The 14,336-nt window shown below is 38.1% G+C and overlaps 1 protein-coding gene across 1 annotated transcript; it reads right to left on the bottom strand.

Moving 5' to 3' along the window:
* Window positions 1–5,165: 5,165 nt before the first annotated feature.
* LOC101714051 (olfactory receptor 9G19) lies at window positions 5,166–6,101 on the bottom strand. Its single transcript, XM_004869874.1, has one exon. It carries the CDS (start codon window positions 6,099–6,101, stop codon window positions 5,166–5,168), a length of 936 nt encoding a protein of 311 aa, XP_004869931.1.
* Window positions 6,102–14,336: the final 8,235 nt, after the last annotated feature.

Genomic DNA, 14,336 nt, shown 5'->3' with positions numbered 1-14,336 from the left:
AGGTCATCATTTCTTGCTGGATGCTGTTGTTATTTTTTCCAAGTAATGTATGCTGTAAAAATGTTTGTACACATTTCTGTATTTCATTAAGTTTTAGCAAGCTGTATTTTAAAAGAGAAAGATTGAACTTTCAATTAAACAACTTTTTAATTGCTGTTATTTGTTGTGACATGCACTCTTTTAATCCTATGGTACTGGGCTGTTTGATATGCTGCAATACATTATTTTGCTTCTTTGCAGTACAAGATTTCATAAAATTCATTCTGGTGCTTGTCATTGGGAGATCTTGGGAGAAAAAGAATAAAGTGCATAGTTTCAAAGATGTACTTATAGTTTGACATTGATGCTTGATGAGATTTATTAGGTGAAATTTGGAATCATGAAATGCCTTGACATTTTCTCAAGGTGTTAAATACTTATTTTTAGTAAGACGTTTCCTCTAAAGTCTTCCATAATGTCCTAATTACTATATGTACATAGGTGCTATTTTTGTAAATCTATGTCTTCTACATCAATGTGACATTAGGTGAAGTGTTTAGGAGTTGTTTAGATTGCAAAACAACAACCAGTAATAAGAAAAAATACATTTCCAGTCCATGGAACGTGTGTGTCCTTAGGATTGCACATCACCCCAAAGAGTATTCTCTGCTAGGGCAAGTATGTCCTCCAGGTACTCTCCCTTGGGGCAGCAGCAGTGTAACCCCTAGTAGAGGAAACAACAGCATTGAATTAAATGAAACAAATTATGAACAAGAAGAGAAAATATTGTGTTATAGGATTCCCATGTTCCCTCTGCATGTTCCTTTGTCCTGGCCAAGTGACACAGAAAGTCTCCATGATGATGGCTCTCCACTGCATGTTTTTCCCTGTGGGCTTAAACCAAGCCAAGGCCTTAGATATCACCAGGCACTGATAACCTAATATTGTTTAGATTGTGCCCCAAAATCCAATATATTGCTAAATGCATCCAAACTAGCCCTGGCCCTAGGCCTAATTCCTTAAGTCCTCACTCAAAGTACATAGGTCCCCCTCCCCCCATCACAGTGCAGGGCAAAACTAGACTGAGCATCTCTTGTCTTGCTGTCCTTTGTGAGAACATATTGCAAACCTAATAAATCCCCCTAATAGATTCTGTGGGCTATTCTCCTTGGCAGTTAGCAAATCTTGGAATCCTGGTTGGCCCTGCTTAGGATGGTTTATGGTACTGCCCAGGGGAACTTCTCTGTCATGGCATTTGGGGATCTCCGCTGCATGTTCAGATGGAAGGGACACATTCTAGAGCCATGCTAGTGTTTCTTAAATCAGAATATTTTAATTATGAAAAAAGTCCTTATAGCTCAATTTTCAAAACATAATAGATGCCTGATGTTTTATACAATGCCCTTTATGAGAGTGCAAGGAGAGGATTATTAATTAAGTTTTACAAGTGAGGAGTTTTCAGCTCAAAGTTTAGAACTTTGTTATTGAATGACTATTGCAATTAATGAGCAGAGAATTTTAACAAAATTCATTAAAATAAAATAGGACAAATAAGAGGCATTGCACCATTTGTTTTTGCTCCAAACTTCTCATTCTTTTTATTTGTACATATTTTGTTAAACATGAGTGCCCTCTTCATTTCCACAAAAAAATATCTTGACAGCCCTTATTCTTTTATGATAGAGGAAACCTAGCATTAATTGACTAACAGTTTAGTGTAAACTTTTCAAATGTCAGTGACCTGTGGTATGTTTTCATCACATCCCAATATTAATCATTATGTAGAAACAATAAATGGGTCAATATTTAGAGGGAGAAAAATATTTAATCCTTTGGGATGCCAAAAGTTTATTTTTTATTTCCCATTAAACTCAGATTTGCTTTTTAAGAACTCTATTATTTTTATTTTTTTCCCCATTAACTTTATTGGTACATTTTAGGTATACAATAGTTACATTCATCATTGGGATCTTGTACCATTACATGAGTCTCTTGGTTCTTATTTTTTTTCCCTTTCCCTTGCCCTCCCTTCACCCCCTCCACCCTTCCCTATTTGCAAAGACCTTGTTTCCATTTTTTTCCTCTTTTCATATTTTTTCCTTTCCCTTTTTTCCCTTCCCCTACCCCTCCCAATTCCCCTGCTCTTTTAGATCTTTTCTTCCTGTTACACAATATCAGTTATACATTTTTTAAATTACAATATTAAGATCTAGGAGACATTACCACAGATTTTACAGAATTTAAAAGGATATAGAAAGCATATTATAAAAATCTTTTTTGAAATAAATTTGACAACTTCTAAGAAGTAACTTAGAAGACAAATTAATGAAACTCTGGAGGAAATATAAAATTTGAATAGCACCTATTAAAGAAAGTATATTCCTAGCTTGAAAACCTACCTATATGACAACAGCAGGCTCATAAACATTTTAACTGATAAATTATATCAAAAATTAAAGCAGAAAAAAGAAGGAACAGATCTCCCCTCGTTTTAGGAAATCAACATTGTGCTAATCCTAAAACTGGATAAAGATAATAGAAGAAAAAAGTATGAACATAGATAGAAATTTGTTTAACAAAACAAACTCTTAGAAATCAGATCTGGCAGTATGTAAAAAGTGGTTTTGTTATAGGGATGGCAGTGTTGGTTCAGCTTTGGAAGATCCACCCCCAAAAGTCATCATTTTAACAGAGGAAAGGAGAAAGCCATATGATCCTATCACTAGCTGGAGAAAGGGTATTGGACTAAATTCTACAGCTGTTCATGGTAAAAGCTATCAGGAGCCTAGAAGTAGAACAAAACCTTCTCAACAGATCAAAGACATGTACTCCATACTTCCAGCGAGAATGCCTTATATGAATGGAGAAGATCCAATGCTTTCTCCTTAAGGTGAGGAACAAGGGCAGATATGCTTACTCTTTATCCGTCCATTAAACATTGAAACCTAGTCCCCACCAAAATAGTCTGGCAATAAAATGACACAACTAGGATAGGATTGGCATGGCAGAAGCAAAATCTTTATATGTAGATGAAATGATCATCTACACAGAAAATACTAAGAAATCTCTAAGAGCCCCTAGAACTTGTACTTGAATTTAGCAGGACTAGAAAACACAAGGTATATATAAAAATTCAGGTCTATGCATACTTGCTATATATGAAGAACTGGATATTGAAATTTTAAAGTTATGTAGGAGTACAAAGGACCCAGAAAAGCCAAAAACAAAAACAAAAACAGTGTTGGAAGACGTTTAGTACCTAATTTTAAGACTTCTTCTAAAGCTACAGTAATCAAGGCAGTGTTGGTGTAAGGAAAGACATATAGATCATTTGACTAAAACAGAGAATCTAGAAATAGAACCACACATATATGGTCCACTGAGTTTTGAAAGATTATTTAACATTGGTATTTTATAGAACATAAACTCGATTCAAGAGCTGAGGAAGAGATAGTGTCTTCAGCAAATGGCACTAGAACACCTGGTATCCGTATATAAAAAATTAACCTCAACCCTTTTGTTCCATGCATGAAAATAACTTGAAGGGAACTATGAACCTAAATAAGAAAGCCTAAAAGTATAAAACTTTAAGAAGGAATTATAAGGGAAAATATTTATGAATTCAGGGTAGGCAAGAACTACCTAGGATACAAAAAAATATGATGTATAAAAGAAAAAAATTGATAAATGAGACTCTATCAAAATTTAGAACTTGAAATGACATCATTAAAATGAAAAGTAGTCCTTAAACAGACCATATTTACAATGCATATAACCTATGAGCAGAATATATAAAGAATTCTTAGAGCTCATTAATAGACAACCCAATTAAAATATAGACATAAGAAGATGATAAATAGCCAGTATAGCACAAGGAATGGTGTGCAATTGTAGAATCAGAAAAATACTAATCAGTACAATAATAAGATTGAATTATACACTCATTAGGGAGATGAAGTCAAAAGTTTTAAAAGCCTTGTCATGACTTTTTCTTTTTGTTGTATTCTCCCCCTTTGCATTTACTTTGTCACACCCAAAGGATTCATTCTGCTGGGTATCCTGGGGTTGTGATCCTCATTGTCTTTTCCTAGGGTATTGTTTAAAAGTTTTTGGAGTGCCGGTTTGGTATTCATGAAGTTCCTGAGGTGCTCTTTATCATGAAAGCATCTTATTTCTCCATCAATTTTGAAGGATAGTTTTGCAGAGTACATCAATCTGGGTTGGAGGCTGTTTTCCTTTAGGGCTTGAAATGCATCACTCCAAGCTCTTCTTGCCTTGAGGGTTTGCACTGAGAAGTCTGCTGTGATTCTGATGGGCTTTCCTTTGTATGTGATTTGTTTCTTTTCTCTCACTGCTTGTAGAATTTTGTTCTTCTGTTGGATTTCTGGAATCCTAACTATTATATGCCTATGTGTAGATTTTTTTTTGATTAAGTTTAGCTGGAGTCCTATATGCCTCACTTATCTGTATGTCAAGTTCTTTTCCCCTCCTTGGGAAGTTTTCTGCCATCACTTCTGTGAAGAGTTTTTTTATGTCATCAGCACTCTCTCCTCTTTCTTCATTGACTCCAATCAGTCTTATGTTATTCTTCTTTGCATCATCTAGCAGCTGCTGGATTGATTTCTCATGTTCCCTTACAATTTTAAAGCATTTTTTCCTTTCCTGGTCACTAATTGCAATCTTATCTTATATACGTGAAATTCTGTCCTCACATTGGTTCATTCTGCTGCGCAGACTTTCGATGGAGTTTTTAATCTCTTGGAAATCTGTTTGTATCTGTTTTATGGATTCCATTTGTTTCCTATGTTGGGATTCCATCATGTTCCTCAGATCCTCTATTTTTTTTATCTGTGTCCTCTCTAGATTTATTAGTCATGTCTTGCACCATGAGCAAAATCTTTGCTGTTATGTGAGTAATTATTTCTGATTTCATTTTTCCCAGATCCTCTTTTGTTGACAGTTCATAGAGTCCAGGTGGTTGAAGAACTCTATTATTATTAAAGTGAATTTATAGAGTATAGCAGAGATGATATTTCAATCACTAAACCAAAAAAGAGAAACTGATACAAAGGAAATATTGTGGTTGAATTTTATTTAATAGAACTTCATATTTGAAAATAAAGATACCCAGTCTTTTCATGAATACTGTGTTATCATTTAGCAATGATGGCCAGAATGCATGTGAATCAAACACCAGCCTGTGCTAAATTAAAGAGTTTTTTCAGGGCTTCTTTCACATCCTTATTCCTCAGACTGTAGATCATGGGGTTCAACATGGGGAACAGTACTGTATAAAAGGTGGAAACCATTTTGTCCCTCTCAAGGGAGTAGCTGGAACTGGGGCGAGAGTAGACATAGAGGATGGAGCCATAGTACAGGGCGACGGAGATGAGGTGGGAGGAGCACGTGGAGAAGGCCTTGCGGCGGCTCTGGGTGGAGCGGATCCTCAAGATGGCGGCAATGATGAAGAGGTAGGAGGCCAGGATGAGCAGGGTGGGAGTGATGATGTTGGAGGCCAATAGGAAGTATAAAACTGATTGGTAGTGGTCTGTCACATCACATGCCAACTTCACCAGGGGTGGGACATCACAGAAAAAGTCATCAATGATGTTGTCTCCACAGAAATCCAGTGTGAATGTGTTGCTGGTTAATATTATTGCATTGATGAACCCCCCAGTATAGGAGTACACAACCAGACAGATGCACAGTCTCCTTGACATGGCCTGAGCATAAAGCAGGGGGCAGGAGATGGCCACGTAGCGGTCATAGGCCATGGTGGCCAGCAAGTAGCACTCAGTGTAGGCCAATCCAGCAGAGAAGAAGAACTGGGCCACACAGCCCTCAAAGGAGATGCTTTTGTCTTCAGAGATGCAGGTCACTAGGATCTTTGGGGTGTAGACAGAAGAATACCAAAGATCCAGGAAAGACAGATTTCCAATGAAGAAGTACATGGGTGTGTGCAGCCGGGCATCATTGCAGATCAGCATGATGAGGATGTTGTTTCCTAGCAAGGTTGCCGAGTACACTCCAAGGAAGAAGATGAACAGCACCTGCTGCATCACTGGGTCTGTTGTGAAGCCCAACAGGATGAACTCTGTCACCGTGTGATTGCCCCTCTCCATGGCTCACAGAGTCCTCCTTGGGATAGAATGGAGAAGAGTTTAATTGCTTCATCCAGAATCAGTCAGGGCATGCTCTGCGTGAGGCCCTGAGATGTGGGTGAGGCTAAAAGGGAATCCTGCATGCCGTGGGCAGGGTGTGGAACTTTCCTGTGCTTCAATGTGTTCATTACAATGCCACCCACCTACTATCAGGCCAGTTTGAATGCCTCTGGGAGTTTTGTCTCTTATTTCAAGGTGTTTATCTGCCCCGAGTGCTGTTTTAGACTCTTGATTTTGTGTGTGTGTGTATGTGTGTTTGTAGAATACATTGATTTTATACTCAATTTTAAAGATCTCTTTCAGAGCCCAAATATCTTTCAAGACTTCTACCTAGAAGGATATTTTCTTTTCCCTGCATTCAACTGTCCTGTGGATACACAGTACTTCCACCCTCCCCTCCTGTAATCATGCAGCCAGTGGGGTCCTGACTTTTATGACAATTCAATATCCAAACACAGTGGAATGATGTTCTACAAGGCTGTTCACATGGGATAAGGGTCTCTGCTCTGAAGCTTTACATTCACTTCATGGATACAGACAAATTCTTCCAGAAATGATGTGAAAAAATAGAAAATGATTTTAGAATACCATGAAGTGGTCAAATTACCTGTAGTGATATTACTTCTATTTACATTTTCCACTGAGGAGAGAAGAGCTTACTAGGATGCAAACTCCATGGTTAGCTATTTTTTTTCATTTTTGCATGTTACATTACCAATTTATAGAACAGTGCATAGCATAGAACAGATAACCATTAATAATTACTGATGAGGGAATGAGTGATTCAGAAGGGAAATGAACTGGTAGGACTGATGTTCTGAGTGGCTTCAAATGGCATCATTTTACCCCCAAACCGTCAAGAATTTTGTTCAATAGCCTACATACATTTCCTGGCCTTACAAGGTTGCTTTTGTTCTTTACATAGTCCTATAGGAAAAACAAAAACAAGAAACTAGTCCACAAAATAATCAGCTCCACCAAATATTTGTTTTCCCAAATGAAATATGTCCCCAAAGAAAGTGTTTACAGTTTGTAAAAGACTGTCATTGTGTAGTGATGGATCGGGACAGAGAGCAGTATGCCTTACAAATCAGAGCTGCCTGTGTAGTCCAGATAAAGCTAAAAAGCTTTTGTCTTTTAGACAATTAATGTGTCAAAAATGTAAAACCTCCATTGCTCCCAGTGTAACATAAGAATGACATATCTCCCTAGTGTTGTTGTGAAAGAGTCAACTCTACTAAAGATTAAGCACAGTGACTGGCTGGTTATTAACACTGGAGTAACAAATGGCTCTCAGGTTTTGTTTTCTACATAAAATCAGCTGAGCAGAGTTTCTAGTTTAGCAGGTTGTAGGTGATCCCTAGAACTTGTTTTCATAAAAGCAACACGTGTTTGCAATTCAGCCTTGCCTGAAGATCACAATGAGAAAGACTCTCATGAATATCCATTCTATTACTATTAATATTACTTCTTACAGGGTTAAAATGTTGTAAAGACTCAGGAGTTAGCACATGTAAAAGACCTCCATAACATAAATTTCAAAAGATGAGCTGCAAATGGATCTATGTTTCAGTCCTGATGTTGACAATTTCTATAGTTGTGACCCTGGGGCACTTATTTAAATCCCTCTGATCTTGTTTTTCTTATCTATTTAATGAGATAGCAGTAACTTCCTTTTGTATTTGTAGGGAAACTTAAAGGAGATGTTACACTTAACATACTTCCTACAGTGCCATATAAAAATCTGTCCTGTGCAAATACTCATGTTACTCAGTAATAAAGCAATGGGGTTGCTTTCATGGAATTTCTGCTTAATGCCAGCCCATTGAGCCCTTGACTTTCTTTCATTACTTTATCAACATCATCTTTCCTTCCCAGCCGTCACCATCTTTGTGTGACACCTGTCCTGGAGCCCGTGGTGCCTCTCTGTCCCTTTTATTCTGTCCTGGTCCCGTTCAAGAGTTTTGCTCTTAGGTCTATCATTTTAGCCAGTTGATTAACTTTATTGGGTTGCAGTCCTTTCGAGATTCTTATAAAAGCGATGAAAGTTTTCATCCTTAAAAATGCTTTTTTCTCAGCCTGGATCACACACACATGAAGAGACAGGGTGTGCCTTTCTTTGGTGTTTGCCTTGATATTCACTATGTCCATTGGGAACAACACCAAGACTTCTATTTGTTAACCAGAATGAGAAAATCAAGACATCTGGCGGTATATGTTAACCAGTTAACATCCTCACCTTCCTAACATGTATAAGCTAAAAAGGAATTTTCCACAGAAAGTATGAAGATGACTTTTTCTCTTTAGAAATAAGATTCATTGTCAGAGGTCTTCTAAGAAACTACCTATGCCCCACACTTTCTTAAAGAATGGCAAACTGAAGGAATTTCACACTTTTCTTGATATCTATTGTCCCTTATACTAATAATATCTGCTTTTCATTTTCCTCCCAGAAGTATACTTGAGATATTACCAAAGGGTTTTTCTCCAGTTAATGGGTCCTGGTTGTTGTTTGTTTGTTTTGAAATGTAGATTATTTTCTCCTTGTGTTTTTTTCTGTGCTAATTCTTTCTTTTTGTCACGAATAGTGTGAAATTGTCCTGTATGTGAACACTCAGTATTTTCAGAAATTAAAATAAGAAGATGATAAAGATATTTCAAAAAAGGCTCCCCTTTTTAAAGCATTTATCACATGTTAGTATGTAAAAGGCTATAGGACTGATTGTGAGGAACAAATCGATTTTCTGTCTTCAGCATCTGAATGAAGCAACTTACCTAATATTTCCAGCAAGAACATCTTCTCCTCAGAATTCAAATCTGCTTGGCTGAGACTCTTTTGTATCAGTTTCTGGATTCCCAGGGTTATAGACTGCTAAAACCTCTTGGGATTTCATAGTTTGGGGAGGCACTAACAGGACAATTAAATAAAATTGTGTGTTCACAAATCAAGTGCTGTTAAATAAGACGGAGAAAAGAATTTGGAGACTATTTCCCTGTTGAAAAAAATAATCCATCATAAATTACATTTTCATTCTCTCGTGTAGAAGCTAAATTAAAGGATGTATACAGAAATATATATATGTGTACACACACGCACATATATATATATACATATGCTAACAGTCTTCACATGTATATATCTGGGTATTGGAGCACATGTCTGTCCATACTGATATTTCTACAACATGTTGGTATCATTTGTGTCTCTGAATGCATTCTATAGCCTTCAGACCTCCTCTTTGTTCTTCAGCCATCTTGACTGCATCAGTGGGCTCCTTTGCTCTCTGTCCACTTCCTGAGTGTGTCCAGTGTTTGGAGGAGAGTGAGGACAGCTTCCTTGCAGTGATGGCCAGTGTGGTTGCATCTCTGCACTTAGTCCAGACTCCTACCAGGTCAACCTCTTTCCAATTCTCCCCCAGTGCCCATGGCTGCTCCCACTTTTTGTGCCTTCAGAGAAGAGGTGATAACAGAAGTTATTAGTCCTGGGATTATTATACAATTCTTGTGAATTCACTACACCACACACATTACTTTGTAATAGTCTGTTTACTTAGTCCTACTTGTTGAGGGAGGTAGGCAGTCATATGGTACCTTCCAAGTTCATGACTGCTGATGAAGGTCCTGGAGGGGGTTTAAGGAGATAAGCCAGACTAACACAACCACTTTTCATGAGCTAGGCCAGTATCATTTACCTACCATTAAAGCCCAGAATCTAATTCAGTAGTTTTGTAGCAAGACCTACGAGTCTTCCTTTTGAACATGATGTTTATGAATCTTGCTTTTGATCCAAAATATGAGTAGCATGGTTTTTGATCATAATTTAGAGTTTTCATTTTATTCTGATTATAATAGAACCCAGGCATATTTTCATTCTTGCTGTAGACTCAAATACAGTAATACTTTGGTTCACTAGTGGTTCTGTTTGCAAACAATTAGGTTTGGAAACAAAAGAATTTGGCAAAATTTTGCTTCCATTTGCAAACTCAGCATCTGGTGACCAATACAACCATGGACATCTGCCCTATAGGAACACAAACACAGCCACCTTTCCCAAAATTATAAACAAATTCAGTTTGTAAACCGAGGTGCCAATGTATTAAGGCCCTGCCAGGTAATTAAAGAAGCAAGAGGAATATCTGAACCCTATGTGGGTGCACCTGTGTTGATCTCTTTGGTTTCATCCTTACTTTTTATTCCCCTTACCATCTTTATAGTTAACCACCCTTAAAGCCAAATCCCTATGTCTGGCAGACTCCCGCAAATACATTTTAGAGATAGCCTATAACTCTTTCAAGTTTATTTCTCAAAAGGAAATCCTGGATTCTTGGATTTCTTCATGTGAGGGAGTGATATTTAGTATTCTTTTTTTTTGAACTATATTTTAATTTTTTTCCATTAGGTTTATTGGTACATTTTAGGTATAAAATACAGTTACATTCATCATTGGGATCTTGTACCTTTACATCATATATCTTGGTTCTTATTTTTCCCCCATTCCCCTGCCCTCCCTTCACCCCCTCCACCCTTCCCTATTTCCAAAGACTTTGTTTCCATTTTTTTCCTTTTCTCATATTTTTTCTTTTCCCTTCTTTCCTTTCCCCTACCCTGCCTACTTCCCCTACTCTTTTAGACCTTTTCTTCCTATTACACAATATCAATTATGCATTTTGATACTTATTTACACTTTTAGTTTTTCACACCAGAGAAACTATTCGGTATTTACACATGTCCTATTAATTTCATTTAAGAGTATGGCCTCAGTGTGCATCCACTTAGCTGTAAATGTCTCTAGTTTCTCATTCTTTATGGCTGAGTAGTACTCCATTTTATTAAAAAAACACATCTTTATCCAGTCTCCAGACCCGAGGATTAGTGGAATAGATTAGAAGATGCAGAAACAACTCCAGACATACTCAGCTACCTCATCTTTGACAAAGGAGCCAACCATCCTCATTGGAGGAAAGATAGCCTCTAATAAATGATGTTGGAAAAACTGGACTTCAACTTGCCAAAGATTAAAACTAGACCTCTATCTTTCACCATTCACTAAACTAAAATCCAAGTGGATTAAAGATCTAAATATTAAAACAGAAACACTAAACTTGCTGGAAGATAAGTTAGATAGAACTCTTGAAGACATTGGCATAGGCAAGGACTTTATGAACAAATCTGCAGTAGCACAGGAACCAGCACAAAGAATCAACAACTGGGATCTCATCTTTTTTTTTTTTTTTTTTTAGGCAGGATCTTGGTACGTAGTTCAGGCTGGCCTTGAACTCACTATGTAGGCCAGGCTGATGGCCTTGAACTCATGGTGATCCTTCTGCCTGGGCCTCTGAGTGCTGGGATTACAGGCGTGCCCCACTAGGCCTGGCTATCACGAACTCTGGAGGCACGTGGAGTGAGGGCTTGAGTGCTGAGAAGATGGACATTAGCGTGAGGCGACCCCTAGTGCAGTCCTTAGAAGACTTTTGTCCAGGGAAAAGCTGGTTCCCTGGAATCCAGGGCTGGTGGGAATGAGGGACTGGCTCTGCAGATAGGGATGTTGTGGTTCTTCCTGATCTGGATGCTCGGTGTTCCTGCCCTGTGTATTACAGCCCTAGTTCTGCCCCACATTAATTCCTTTAGCTAAGCATGAAGCCTTGGTCAACATTCAGCATTGAATTGGATGTTTCCTCTTTGCAGTCCTTAGGAACAGGCCTTGGTTAGGTCCTCAGCCATGTCATTCCTCAAGGACTAGAGATGAGAAATCCCCTCTAAGTCACCATTAGGTTTATCCAAATGCTTTTTCCTGTAGGATAGTCATTGTTTTCAAAGCAAAGACCCTCTGGTTTCTATGACCATGATCATCATGGCTATAATCAATGCTGTGACCAACTGGTCTTTCAATGCCTTGCCTTCTGCCTGCACCGTGTCCCATGACACCACTCATGGTGATTAGATTTGATGCCAGCACATGCCACTACTTAGGTCCCATTCCCTGGGGTCACTTGTATCTACATATTCATATCTACATATTCTTACAATATGCAACCCCACTAATGAATCACATCAGTTTGGGGATGAGATTCTAAGGCTACTCCTGGTATAAATCACTCTATCAGTGAGTGTTGGGTCTGGGAAAGGGTGTCCCAGTCAATTTGGAAAATTTATAAAGGGACTATTTACCATGACATAAACAGAGTATGGGAATACTGCAAAGGCAGTCTTTTCCCACAGAATTTGGCTACATTTTAGGTCTAAAGGAAAGTAGAAAATGAACAGTTTAACAGCAGAGGCAAGGGAGACTACTGGGAACCCCTGAAACCTCTGTAGTGGGCCCTAGTCTCCTGCTCAGTGTATGACTCAGGCCTGAGGGGGAAAATAACCCCAAACTAAAAGAACTAAAAGAGACAGAAAGCAGGGACCAGGACCACCAATGCTGGTACAAGCGGCAAAGGCACTGGCCAGTCCCAGGCACTGATTTTTACTGGTAATCAATTGAGGTAAAGGAGAGCTACGTGCAAGGGCAGCATGAGGATATGCAATTGTGTGGTTTCTATGGAAACTAATATAGACAAAGAATTTTCAAATTAGGGACAGAATAGACAAAATATATGGTTGTAATTAGAACATTGTTTTTCTAGTTAAGAAAGTTTTAACTTTCTTAAAGTTGTGGGAATGGAATTTGGGTGCGAATTACTCTGACCTCAGCATGTAGGCTTCGGCCAGACTCATTTCTCAAAACAAGCCAATTGTGGGGTTAGCTCTTCACAGCCTGCTTTAAGGCATAATCAATATTTCAGTCTCCCAGAGGAAATTGATTCTCTGATGAGGACCATTGGATAGAAGCATCAACATTGACATTGATCCAAGGATGAATGTGGCCTTCATTGACCTCGGAGAAGAGCCTGGGTATTCGAATCCCAACCTTGGTCTCTTCTCTCCTTTCAATCTTCACCCATATTGGCGAAATTCCTTGGTACATTTCTTACAGGGTTATCTCCTGGGGCAGAGAGTAAGATGGGAAAGATGGTCATAGCCCTAGAGGAAATGAGAGTTATCAGTCCCTTCAGAAATACCTGTGCCCATGTGCTTATCGATATTCTCATGTCTACCTGTACATAAATATACATGTCTCTCTCTATACTATATGTATATTTATACAAAGATATTTATTTGGATTCAGTAAAACATTATAGAATGTGGAGAAATAGTGAGTGAATACGTCCATTGCTGGTGTGCAAATCTCTAAACCAAGCCTTTCTGTGTCTTCCTAACTGAATTTTTCCTGGCCTCAACAATGCATGATTCTGTGAATTGCCTTGTTTACCATCCCCCAAGGTGTAAAACCATGAGGAATTCTGGAAGTGAAAACCCTTGAGATCAAGTATCTGTTATAAAAGATTATGAAACTACCTGATTTGCATCTTAGGATATCAGAATAAGGTGTTCACTGTGAATTTGGTAAGTTGTCCGATTCAGATATTATCATAGAAATTTTATTTCCATAATGACTCAACAGCTGTTTACTTTTGGGTACATATAGGAGCCATAAAGCCTTGCTTTCGTAGTGCTGCTCTATCATTCAGTGCAGGTTTAGGAACTCCTGGAAATGAAAAGGAGGTTTAACTTCACCTTCTCCTGGTGGAGAACAATTTATTTTAAGGCAATGGCCAGAAAATCAACCTCTAATTGAAACAAAATGGAAAAGAGCAGCCATGAAGAACCATTTGTTTAGGAAATAAGCTTTTGTAAATATCTCCAGAGCCCTAGAGGGTGACTAGAGTGATTCTATTCTCATATTCAAAATAAATCATGAAAAGGTTAAATGCTTTTATTTATTTTTCCTTAGAAGATGGGAAGATACAGAGCATAAAAAAACCCCAAAAACCAGAATGCAACTTTCCCTTAAATAACAAGTTGCCATAGCTCTGGTCAAATTCAAACCAGAAGAGAACTCTTTCCTTGAGCAAAACTTCAGCCAGTGACGTAAAGTCACCGATGAAGCTTGAAGAGAAACACTGTGAAAATATTTGAACTGTTTTCCTTATGTGTTTGTGCTGTGGATTAAAAAATTTTCTCTTATAGAAGTCTAGAAAGTTATGGTTCTCGAGACATTGGTGATGCACCCCACAAAAATTTCATAATTATTTTGAGAGCAATAGGGTATTAGTCAGAAATACAGAAGTTAGGAGCTGAGCAGAATTATGGGCA

Source organism: Heterocephalus glaber, unplaced genomic scaffold, assembly GCF_053883595.1.
Source record: "Heterocephalus glaber isolate CG9 unplaced genomic scaffold, H.glaber_assembly_v1.0 deba00001805, whole genome shotgun sequence".
NCBI lineage: Eukaryota > Metazoa > Chordata > Mammalia > Rodentia > Bathyergidae > Heterocephalus > Heterocephalus glaber.
The sequence above is the reverse complement of the archived record's forward strand: the minus strand, read 5'-3'. Positions and strand labels throughout refer to the sequence as shown.